This window comes from Triticum dicoccoides, chromosome 4B, assembly GCF_002162155.2.
Source record: "Triticum dicoccoides isolate Atlit2015 ecotype Zavitan chromosome 4B, WEW_v2.0, whole genome shotgun sequence".
Taxonomy (NCBI): Eukaryota; Viridiplantae; Streptophyta; class Magnoliopsida; order Poales; family Poaceae; genus Triticum; species Triticum dicoccoides.
The window spans coordinates 275,779,444-275,791,615 of record NC_041387.1 but is presented as its reverse complement, the minus strand read 5'-3'; the positions used below and the strand labels follow the sequence as shown (position 1 = coordinate 275,791,615).

Below are 12,172 nucleotides of genomic sequence, written 5' to 3'. Positions count from 1 at the left end.
GGAGTCTGCCATTCCTCAATATGCAAGGTGGGGCTGCTGATTCAATCGGAACAAGAACGCCCAGTCCTCAGGAGCTTGCTTCAATGGAACTTGCGCATAATATTCAGGCAGCCAAATGTGCTTGTCCACCAGACTAGTGCTAGCAAACAAGGTTTTAAGGGAAGGATCATCTCTGAACTGAACTGCTCTATAGACGAATGAAAATGATGGCCAGGGTAGCTTAAGCGGCACATTCCCTTGAGTGCATACTGCATAAGATGAAACTGAAGGTCGCCATGCGTATGACTGGTGGCTTGTAGAGAAGCCCGGCAAGGGAAGTACTAGGATAGTACAGGGAGGTGTTTCCCCTTGTAATTGTTCTATGGATAGTACTAACACACTCTCCATGCCACTGCCCTTGTTCAGCTGCTGAGCGATAGGCCTGACAGGTGCACCGGCTGTACTGAAAGCCACTTGAGACGTGTCCCAAACAGAGAGAAGAACATATTGTGCAAAGCTGCATGCCCAGAAGCTACCATAATGTGCAAAAATGACATCTAAATCCCACTGGCAAGCAGCCAGAATGGCACAAGGGAACCAACAATACGGGCGTTGTAATAGTTGTGGCGGGCAGCTTAACCATAGAGACAAAATTGGAATTGATAGTAGCTCATAACACATTTGGCAAAGTACCTCTCCTTCACCTCCATGAGCCGAGAACCTCTCAAACGCAACAACTGAACACCATTTATTGCAATGCCAAGATGTACTAGTTGTCCATGAATTCAAATATGCAGCAAGATCATTGGGTAGTTCTGACCACACTTGCATTGCTCGGCAATCGCAAGAACAAGATGGCCTTGGAAGCTTCAGATGGACATTTTGTTGACTGACCCTGAACATCCGTTGTGCATGTTGAGCACGAAATATACCAGAGAACTGCACAAAAACAATAGGTGACCGCCTTTCCACAACACCCAGGTACAGATCATCCATAATTTGAGTTATCAGCTGACTCGGAAGAGGAATTTCTCTTGGCATTTTTTTAGGCCTAGGAAAACTACCTACAACAGCAACAACAACAACAAAGCCTTTAGTCCCAAACATGTTGCCTTTTAGTCGGCCAACACTCAGCGCCATACAACATTGCGGGTCGAACAACCGTCCTGTAGAATTTGCCTTTTAGCTTTTGTGGCACTCTCTTGTCACAGAGAATGCCAGAAAACTACCTACAACAACATGTTCAGAAAAATTCCAATGCCCCTGCTCAAGGACAGCTGTAAACTGATGCTCAAGAGGTTCCAATGCACAAACAGTATTAACAGCGATAGCCCCCAGTGAAGCAAAATTGTCAACAATAGAATAGTATTCATTCGGTAGTTCACACTTCAGCTGCATACTGTGCAAATACTTCCAGGATTCTCTCAACGATTTTGGAACACCAGAAAAAGGAAAAGTATCTTGTGACAGCAGTCCAACGTGCTTCCTATTAGGGAAAGATGCAACTTAGTATTATGAGGAGGCTAAAGCCAACATATATACATGTACAAGCCCCAATATGCTTGGTAGGCTCATGCTTCACAGGATCCCGCACAATATTGATAGCACTTGTACTGTCTGACAAGAGGGTAGTAGGTGTAGTAACAGAAACACCAAAATCCTCAAGCAACCATCGTAACCAGGTCACCTCTGCCGTCAATAGAGCCATAGCTCGCAACTCAGCCTCTGCACTCGAACGGGAAACTGCAGTTTGTTTCTTTGTCTTCCAAGCAATGAGAGAACCGCCAAGAAAAACACAGTAAGCAAATAGTGAACGACGATCCGAGGGATCACTAGCCCTTGTAGCATCTGAATAGGCCTGGAGCTCTAGCGAGCTGGAACGGGGAAAGAAGAGATGTTGAGAGATCGTGCCACGAAGATATCGTAGAACATGAAGAAGGTGACTATAGTGAACCGAAGTGGGAGCAGAAACAAACTGACTCAGAACATGGACAGGATAGGAGATATCTGGACGAGTGACAGCAAGATAGACAAGACTCCCAACAAGATGACGATAACGCGTCGGATCAGATAAGGGCTCACCATCGGAAGCACGAAGGTGAACATTGAGCTCCATAGGAGTCTCAGCGGTGCGCTCATCACTAAGAGCCGCACGAGTGAGAAGGTCCTGGATATACTTTTCTTGGGAAATAAAGAAGCCATCAGAGGTAGAAGAAACCTCAATCCCAAGAAAGTAGCGAAGAGGACCAAGATCTGACATACGAAACTGCTCACTAAGACATGCCTTGACAAAGGCAATGTACTCAGAGTCATCACCAGTGATAATCATGTCATCAACATATAGCAGAAGAAGAGTCCTACCACGAGGAGAAAGGTGGACAAACAACGCTGGATCATGAACACTGGGCGAAAAACCAGCGGCAGTCACCACAGAGGCGAAGTGCTCAAACCAAGCACGGGGGCTTGCTTAAGGCCATAGAGAGAGCCGCGAAGACGACAAACCATGCCATCAGGAACATAATACCCAGATGGTGGCTGCATATAAACCTCCTCACGCAACTCACCATTTAGAAAGGCATTCTTCACATCAATCTGAGACACAGACCAATGGCGAACAGAGGCCACGGCGAGAAGTGTGCGGACAGTGGTCATATGGGCCACAGGAGCAAAAGTCTCATCGTAATCACGACCATTTGAAAACCACGAGCCACAAACGAGCTTTATAACGCTCAAGAGAACCATGAGAGCGGGTCTTAATCTTATAGACCCACTTACAAGTGATGGGACGAACACAGGGAGGAAGAGAAACTAGATCCCACGTGTCGGTGCGCTCAAGGGCGGCAATCTCCTCTGCCATCGCAAACTGCCATTCAAGATGAACAACATCTCAATAAGAAGTCGGCTGAAGAACGGTCAAAAGACCATAGCAAGAAGGAGAATATCGGTCAGGGGGCGGACAAGGCCGAGAGCGAAGACTGTAAGTCGGCTGAGAGGAGGAAGACACACCGGAAGTAGAGGGCACATCAGTAGACTCACCCACAACACGTGAACGACGAGTATAATGGAAAGTAAAGGAGGGAAGAGGTGGAACCACTGGAGGTGGAGACGGAGAATATAACGGTGATGAAGGTGTAGAAGTGGAAGGTATCGGTGATGAAGGTGGAGAAGTGGAAGGTGTCGATGGTGAAGGTGGAGAGTCATGCGAGGAGGGGGAAGAAGAACCCATATGTAGGAGAGGACGGCGTCTGATCTGCAACGGCGGGACGAGGAGTAGGAATACTGGGCATAGAGGGAGGTGTATCCGGAAATGTAAGAAAAGAGATGTCCTCCGTGGAAAAGGCGGGAGAGGATGGACGCGGGTAGAAGGGGCGAGACTCATGAAAGGTCACATCCCAGGAAATACGCATCCGGTGACCGATAGGATCCCAACACCGATACTCCTTATGCTCATCACTATATCCAAGAAAGACACACTCAACAGACTGAGCAGTCAGTTTGGTGCGTACACAAGGGGCAAGCAAAACATAGCAAACGCAACCAAACAAACGAAGCGCTGAATAATCAGGAGAACGACCAGAAAGACGCTCGAGAGGAATACCACCTTGTAGAGCAGCAGATGGCTGAATATTGATGAGATAGGTGGAAGTGGTAACAGCCTCAGCCCAGAAGTGAGGTGGAAGAGAGGCGGCGATCATCATTGCACGCGCTGTCTCAAGAAGGTGACGATGCTTGCGCTCAGCCACACCATTCCGAGCATGAGCACCAGGGCAAGAGAACTGAGTAAGAGTACCCTGCTCAGCAAGGAAACCTCGCAGCGCATGGGAGATATACTTACCAGCTGAATCTGCACGAAAAACACGAATAGGAGTGAAAAACTGTGTATGAACCATGGCAGCAAATTTTTTGTATATAGATAAGACCTCACTACGAGACGACATGAAATAGATCCAAGTGTACCGAGAAAACTCGTCTATAAAGATAATATAGTAGCGATGACCCCCTTTCGAAGCGAAGGGGGCCGGACCCCAAACATCAGAGTGAATGAGGTCAAAAGGGCGCTCGGATACCGACTCACTGTGAGGATAGGGTAGCTGAATCTGCTTACCAAGCCTACAACCTAGACAATCCAACGAAGCGTTACCGGAGACAGGTCCCAGAACACCGCGATGAACCAAGGACGAGAGACGCGAACCACATAAATGGCCAAGCCGATGATGCCACTGCTGAAAAGAGCTGGTAGATGCAGCAACAGGGGCTACGAAACTGGCACCGGTGGCATCGGAGGGAAGATGAAGCCAATCAAGCTCCCAGAGACCATCAGGGCGTCGAGGGCCAGCACCAAGTAGGGCGCCTGTGCGACGATCCTGAACAGAACACGAATCAAAGTCGAGAATGACCCGACAACTAGAGTCAACAATCTGACCTCCAGATATGAGCTGCATGGTAAGTCGAGGAATATGAGCGACAGAGGGAACATGAAATGAAGAAGTGCTAAGAGTGCCTTGACTAGCTACAGGGAGGGGAGTGCCATCAGCCGTAAAAACACGAATAAGAGACTCGACAGGTCGAACGGAGGTCAAAGTGGAAGAATCATAAGTCATATGAAAAGATGCTCTGGTGTCAAGAATCCACGGGGATGTACCTGAATAAGGTGGTTTCTCAGTGCCAGAAGAGTCAGTCACGGAAACTGTAGAACCTGTCGGTGAAGAATCCCATGCAGCAAGCAGGCATCGCAACTGCGCAATCTCACGCGCAGATAGGGACACGACAGAGGAGGTCGAGGTAGAAACACGTGTTGATGGCGAGCAGTCGCCACCACCTGTGGAAGCGGCGTGTAGAGTCGACCGCGAGTAGCAAGTCGATGTAGAGCCACATGTGGAAGCCAATGGGGGAGTCGACGTAGAGCGATCAACGCTGCACGCGGAAGCCGCGGGAGGAGTCGGCGTAGAGCGGTCACCGCCGCGCACGGAAGCCGCGAGAGGAGTTGGCATAGAGCGGTCACCGCCGCGCACGGAAGCCACGAGAGGAGTTGATGTAGAGCCGTCACCACCGCGCGCGGAAGCCGCGGGAGGAGTCGGCGTAGAGCGGTCACCGCCGCGCGTGGAAGCCGAAGGAGTCGATGTAAAACGGCCAGCAACACCGGCGGATGTCGCATAAGGTGTCGAAGTAGGGCGACAAGCACCACCTCCAAGCGGACGAGCAGCAAGCACTGAGGAAAGGCGCTTGTGCGAGACGGGATTAATGTACAGAATACCGTCGAAAAACACCGGGCAGCGCGGGAGAGGCGTACCAGACGAAAACATTGCACCTCTTTTTTTTAACTCTTTCTTTTTTTTCTTTTTTTAACAATCACAGAACTAAAGCCAGACAGCCGGAAGCAGAAGCAGGCCAACTGGAGCCTTGCTGCCATAAGCAGCCCAAAGCAGAGCGATGCACGCGCCGCGTAGATTGGACGCGCACACACACAGAAGGAGCAGGTGGATCGATTCTGTCCACCCAGTCAAATACACGTCCTGAGATGTAACCAATCCCAGTGGCCGGTTTAGCACGGGAATCACGGGAATCCAGTTGACCGGCGACCGGCGGCTGTTCTTGGACGGAATCCAGCGGACGCGTACGGCAGCGGAGCGGCCTGGAGGAGGGGCAGTGGGGTGGACGCGGGCGCGCACGGCTTGAGGCGGCAGCAGGAACCGGCGGCCGACGGACGTGTACGGCAGCGGAGCGACCTGGAGGAGGCGGAGCGGGGTGGACGCGGACGCACACGGCCTGAGGCGGAGCGGTAGCGGCTTGGCCGGGAGGAGGCGGGACCGGCGTCCTGCGCGGGCGTCCCGATCGACCAGAAATCAGGGCGGGCGTCCTGGGTGACTTGGATCAGAAGAGCAGCGGACGAGAGGGACCAGTGGCAGCGTATGTCCTTGGCATCGATTGCCGCAAACAGATCGATTTAGAAGAGATCGATCGAGAGAAGAAGACTGGAAAAAGAATCGATCGTCAGGCGAGTTGCAGCGCCGGAGAAAGCCTAGGCTCTAATACCATGTTAGGGAAAGATGCAACTTAGTATTATGAGGAGGCTAAAGCCAACATATATACATGTACAAGTGGGAGGCCAAAGGCCAGAATGCAAAAGGTCAAAGGTCATCATAAATATAACTCTAACACTTCCGACACAGTTCATGAGAGCAAGCTAATGACGGCCATGGCCGTTTCTCGTTTCCAACTGTATGATCTCTCCAAAATGATGGCCATGGCTTCGGTCGTAACAACAGCCATGAGGGAGTCACGGCTGGGTGGATCACATACCTCAGTAGGTTGGTGTCATGATGAGACTATTTTGTCGAACACGTGGTAAGCATCGACGCAGAGAGGTCGCTGGGGATGATGAGGACGCTGCCATGGTCCTCCTTGCTCATCACTTGGGTGGAGGTGTTGACAGAGAGGGCATTGAGCTCTTGCACGATGGCCTTGGGGTCAACGTCGGTGGTGGTCGTCACGGTCGAAACGACCTCGGCACTAGAGGGAGTGGTGCCAATGGAGGTTGTTGCCTCAACCAGAGCGAGCTGCTCGACTGCTTGGTGGATGGGGTCGACTGTTGGCTCGAGGTGGACGGCGGTGGCGGCGTCATGGACCTTGTCGACGCTGTCGATGGTGATGACATGGGTCGAGCACTCCGTCGAACAGGTGACGGGCACCATCGCGGTGCAAACCAGGACTGCATCATGAGCGATCGTGGGGATCTCTTGAGCCTCGATGGTGGAGCCGGAGACATCAGGGACGGGCGCCGACGCGTCGGTTGTGCTCTCCGGCGAAGTGGTCGCTAATGGTGGATTGTGGACGAAGGCGGGCGAACTGGTGGCCCAACTGATGTCAAGGGCGTTCAGTTTCTCGGCGAGGGACCTGGTGGTGTTGGTGTAGGCGTTGAGACTGGCGTTGAGCCGCTCGAGGTATTCACTGATCAATGGATCCATGGCCTTCTCTCGAATGGTGGTGGTGATAAAAAATTATGGAAGAATTTTGGGAAGGAAGGGTGGTGCCTGGCTCTGAATACCAGATGTAAGGAGCTAGCTGTAGTCTTGCTCGTAATCTGTCTCTCTCAGGAAGGTTTGATACAGAGTAGCAAATTACAACCAGAGGTTACAAGCGAATTAGGGAAGAACAGGGAAGAACTGGAGGTAGGGGAAAGAGAGGAAGGTAGCCGCGGCCGAGCAGTTCGTGATCCACTGGATGGCCTCCTTCGTCGCCTCCTCTTCCGTATTTGTAGTCTGGTGGTTCTCAAGCGGGCCAGGCCCATGAGCTGGACGGTGCAAGCCCATATAGGCAAGGAGGGATCCTAACATCAACCCATCAGAATTTCCGGGTAATTTGCGATATCACACATCCCTGCCGAAAACTTGAAAATACTTTATTTTTCGAGAAAACGCAAAAGACTTTTGCGTTTCATTGCATTGAAGAGAAGAAGTTTGGTACAATCCTCCTAGGAGGCGAGTTTACAAGATGAGTACAGATACACTAGTGGACATCCCAAGTCTGAGGCAGGATGGCGTCGAGTCCTAAAGCTCCTGCTCTGGCCTAGAAGGCAGCCTCTTCCTTAATCCTAGCGACCAGGGAGGTAACCAACGGGAGGTGCCCTCAAAAACGCACCCATCGCGATGCTTCCAAATCATCCAAGGGACAAGCAAGGCAGTGGAAGCCAATCCCTTGTGCATGGGTTTAGGGTTGTCTTGTCTTGCTGAGCGCCACCAGTCGTGGAGAGTGGCGTCATCGTTCGGCAGCGGACAGGAGAGGTGCAGCCATGAGAGGATCTCGTGCCACACCTCTCGGCTGAAAGGGCATCCCAGGAGAAGATGATGAATCGTCTCCGGAGCCTGATCGCATAGCGGGCAGCGCTGTGGGTGCGGCAGGTTGCGTCGCGCTAGGCGGTCTGCCGTCCAGCAATGGTCAAGGTTGGCAAGCCAATGGAAGAAGCGCACACGCGGCGGTCCAGCACTTCCAAGTGAGTCTCCAAGCCTGGCAGCGGGTGGAACCGTGGAAGGTGGCAAGGTATGTAGACTTGGCGGAGTACTCGCCATTCGCGCTCCAGTTCCAGCGAATGCAGTCCGACGCGTAATTGAGGGTAGTCTCGGCGATCATGTGCCAAAGGCATAGGTATTCGCCAATCTCCGGGATGCCAATCATGCCGTGGATGTCGGTGGCCCATTGGTTCGCATGGAGGCCGCCAGCAACAGTTCTGGACTTGTGACGTCGCTTGGGAATGCGAGCGTAGAGGAGAGGCGCAACCTCACAGACCGCTCGCCCGTTGATCCATCTATCCTCCCAGAACAGGGCATGCTGGCCATTGCCGATTGTCATGGTAGTGGAGGCGAAGAAGAACGCGCGCTCCTCAGGCAAGAATTGCAAGTCAAGGCCGTTCCAAGCCCTGCTATCATCGACGCGGCTGAGCCGTTGCTACCACGTGCGCAAGGTGAGGCCGGTGCGCTCGAGGTCATGGACGCCGAGGCCGCCAAACGGGATTGGCCGACAGACGCGCCGCCAGTTGACGTGGGAATTGCCACCATTGGCCTCAGCACGGCCAGCCCAAAGGAATCCTCTTTTGATCTTCTCCAAGAGCTTGATGGTCTTCCTTGGCGGCGCGAGCACAAGGAGCTGGTGGATGGGGATCGCGCTCAGGACAGCCTTGACGAAGGCAAGGCGGCCGGCTTTGTTCATGAGCCACGCCTTCCAGAAGGGTAACTTCCCAGCGACTTTGTCGACGACAGGTTGAAGCTGGGCAGCGGTGGGGCGACGCAGCGTGAGCGGGATGCCCAGGTAGGTTAGCGGGAATTCGACGATGGGGCATCCCAGGCGCTCGACGACATGGGCAGCATCCTCGGTGTCACATCGGATGAGGGCTGAGGCGCTCTTCTGGAAGTTCATGTGCAGGCCGGAGGCGCGCCCAAAGAGAACAAGATTTCCTTCACCGCCGCGATATCACCCGGCGAGGGGTGGCATAGGAGAATAATGTCGTTGGCGTAGAGAGATATGGTAGGTATGGTGCGGCATGGATGGAACTGCTGCATAACACGGAGCTCGACCGCGCGGTCGAAGAGCCTGCCCAGCGTATCGACAGCCAGGACGAAGAGTTGTGGGGATACGGGGTCACCTTGGCGCAGCTCACAGCTGTGCCAGATCGCGGGTCCGGGGGTTCCGTTCAAGAGAACCTTGGTGCTGGCGACGACAGGAGTAGAGCGATCCAATCGAGGAAGCGGTTGCCAAAGCCATGGCATCACAGCACCTTGAACAAGAACGGCCACGAGATGGAGTCGAAGGCACGCGCCAAGTCAAGGTTCAGAAGCACGCGGGGGGCACCGAGCTGGTGCAAACAGACGCGCGGATTGGCGCACCAGGATGAAATTGCCGTGAAGGCTTTGCCCGGGGATGAACGTGTTTTGGACGTTCCTGACCAGGTTGTTGAGCTTGGGCGCTAGGCGGAGCGAAAGCAGCTTGGCCAGGACCTTGGCGAGCGAAAACTTGAAAATATTGTTGCATAAGTTGGGATTGTTTGCACCATGGATTGATAAGAACTTCCTTAGCACCATCAGAGAGGTACTTCTCACTCCAATCCAAACATCTTTTGCTAAACTTGTCCTTGATGTACCGGAGGGCCCAAGTATATCTCTTCGAAACCCACTGTTGTGATATCAAGACTTGACTGGTGTCAGACTGTTGATGCCATTTCTTTGCCACATCATCAAACAGGGAAAGATATAGATAGATGGTGAAATATGGCACGGGTGAAGGCAAGAGCTTACTGTGGTAACACAAACCTTACCCGTTCCGTCAGCGTGAAGTGGTTTGTTTGATGACATGACATGACAGACATGCACTATCCATGTCAGCCAAAATCACTTGTATAAACACCCGAGATTGCGAAGTAGACGGTTTTGATACTTCGAGGTTGCAACTCCTATGGTTTTAGGGTTCAGGGTTGAAAAGTGGACCCATTTTTAGTCTAATATATAGCTGGCTTGACAGAAAGCTTGGTGCACAATTGCTATTCTGTACCTCCACCTTAATTCCTCTGAAAGCAAGATCCATATACTCTGATCTACACCACTGTTTGACTATTCTAGTCTATCTTGGAATATCAAATCTGGGTCCCCACTGTACACCCGTGTTCAGTTTGGCGGGGAATGGATGCCCTTGGTAATCTAGGTAAAAAAAGTTAAAAAATCCCTATGTATAGGAAAAAGAAAATTGGATGGACCGTATTTTCTTCGCCACGGATACAATGGCGACTCATTCCCCACGAAACTGAATACTGGTGTACAATGGGCACCCAGGTTTGATATCCCAAAATTTCAGAATTTTTTGAAATTTTCTGATTTTTTTAATGTTATATTCATATAGGGGGGTGTGGCACCCGAGAGCTGCGATGCATTTTTCCTTCCATGCATGCCATATACTATCATGTTGTAAATGGGACATTTTGATGGACTAAGATTAATTATACTCTGTCCCAAAATAAATGTCTCGAGCTTAGTACAATTTTGTACTAAAGTTAGTACAAAGTTGAGACACTTATTTTGGGACGGAGGGAGTAGGAAGGAAAGTTTGAAGCATATGCAGGAAAACAGCATATGCTTGGTAAACATTTCAAAATTGTTCAGACATTAAAATATGTACATTTCATAGCTGAACTTCTTGGTTGAAGAAAACTTCACATGGCTAATTCAAATAAACATTAATGTTGTTGTGCAGGTAGGTCTTATCCTTCGTGCACTGGGCTTTGATAATACAACACACATTTACCTTGCTTCTGGAGAGCTCTTTGGTGGGAAACGCTTCATGAGGCCCTTCAAGGCTATGTTTCCGCGCCTAGAAAACCATAGCTCTGTTGGACCTGGAAAGCTGGAAGAAAATACCCGTGGGCTGGCAGGTTCTGCAGTTGATTACATGGTCTGTCTCCTATCAGACAATTTTATGCCCACATATGATGGCCCAAGCAACTTTGCAAACAACCTCGTTGGTCACCGCCTATACTATGGTTTCCGTACCACCATCACGCCAAACAGGAAGGCCCTTGCTCCGATATTCATGGACAGGGAAGTAGGCTCGACAGCTGGTTTTGAGGAGCGAGTGAGGCAGGTCATGATGAAGACATATATTGGTGGCCCCCACAAGCGCATTCATCCGGAACCTTTCTATACAAACTCATGGCCAGAGTGCTTTTGCCAGGAGAACCCTAGGAATCATGCAGACAAATGCCCACCGGACAATATATACGAGGTTCTGGAGAATCAATTTCGGAGTGAAGAGAATGAAGAAAGTATAGAAGTGAAAGCCACGAGTCAGACTGATTCAATCAGCCAAACCGAAGAGACTGTGATTTAACTGAGGAACCAAACTGTCATTGCCTTAGAGGACGAGACTGGATCATTTATGCCCGTAGCAGATTATTGCATTTTCGAATGGATTGACTATCGAGGGTACGGTCAGGCCTAATAAACTTTTTGATGGAGGTAGTATTTCATCACAAAAAAGTCACAAAAAATTACACATGCAGTCTACATCCATATGAGCATCTAGTTTTTTTGGGTTTTTTTTTGGAACTTCAGAATACCATTTTGGCACTATTGAAAATATAGTGCTCACTGGAGCGGGTGCACCAAAGTGTTCTTTTGTTGTCTCCCCGTTTCTCGTTTCTGCGATGATTACTAGCTTGGTGTTTTGTTGGAGACACATAATGGAACAAGAACCCAACTTTACATTACTAATGAAAGCACACCGCCAACCCTCTGGCCAGTGGTGAAAGATTGCAAGCTACGTTTCGTGGGATGATGCCCCAACCATCGGTTTCATTAGTCACTAGGTCTCGTAGGGTGATCCTCAACCATAGGTTTCTTGAGCTGTTTCTAGCGGCACGCCATTGTGGTCTTCAAAGTTGGTACGGTGAGGGCACTTGCAGATGTATCTTTCACTTACTATCTGTTAAGTGCAATTTTCAAGTTTCAGCAAGCGCCGCACAATGGGAGTGTTGAGATATACTCCCTCCGTCCGGAAATACTTGTCGAAGAAATGGATGTATCTAGACATATTTTAGTTCTAGATACATCTATTTTTATGCATTTCTGCGACAAGTATTTTTGGACGGAAGGAGTATTTGGTATTTAAAGATGGACTGTGCTAACTTTTGAATAGTCGGAAGTTAGCTACATAT

At 50.5% G+C, this 12,172-nt stretch overlaps 1 protein-coding gene across 1 annotated transcript in view; it reads left to right on the top strand.

Moving 5' to 3' along the window:
- Positions 1-11,791, top strand: part of LOC119295961 (O-fucosyltransferase 1-like) — a 43,921-nt gene extending 32,130 nt beyond the window's left edge. The window contains exon 9 of the mRNA XM_037574387.1: positions 10,714-11,791. Coding sequence (XP_037430284.1) covers positions 10,714-11,346 — 633 coding nt within the window. The 3' untranslated portion in view covers positions 11,347-11,791. The remainder of the gene's footprint in view (positions 1-10,713) is intronic.
- The last annotated feature ends 381 nt before the right edge of the window (positions 11,792-12,172 follow it).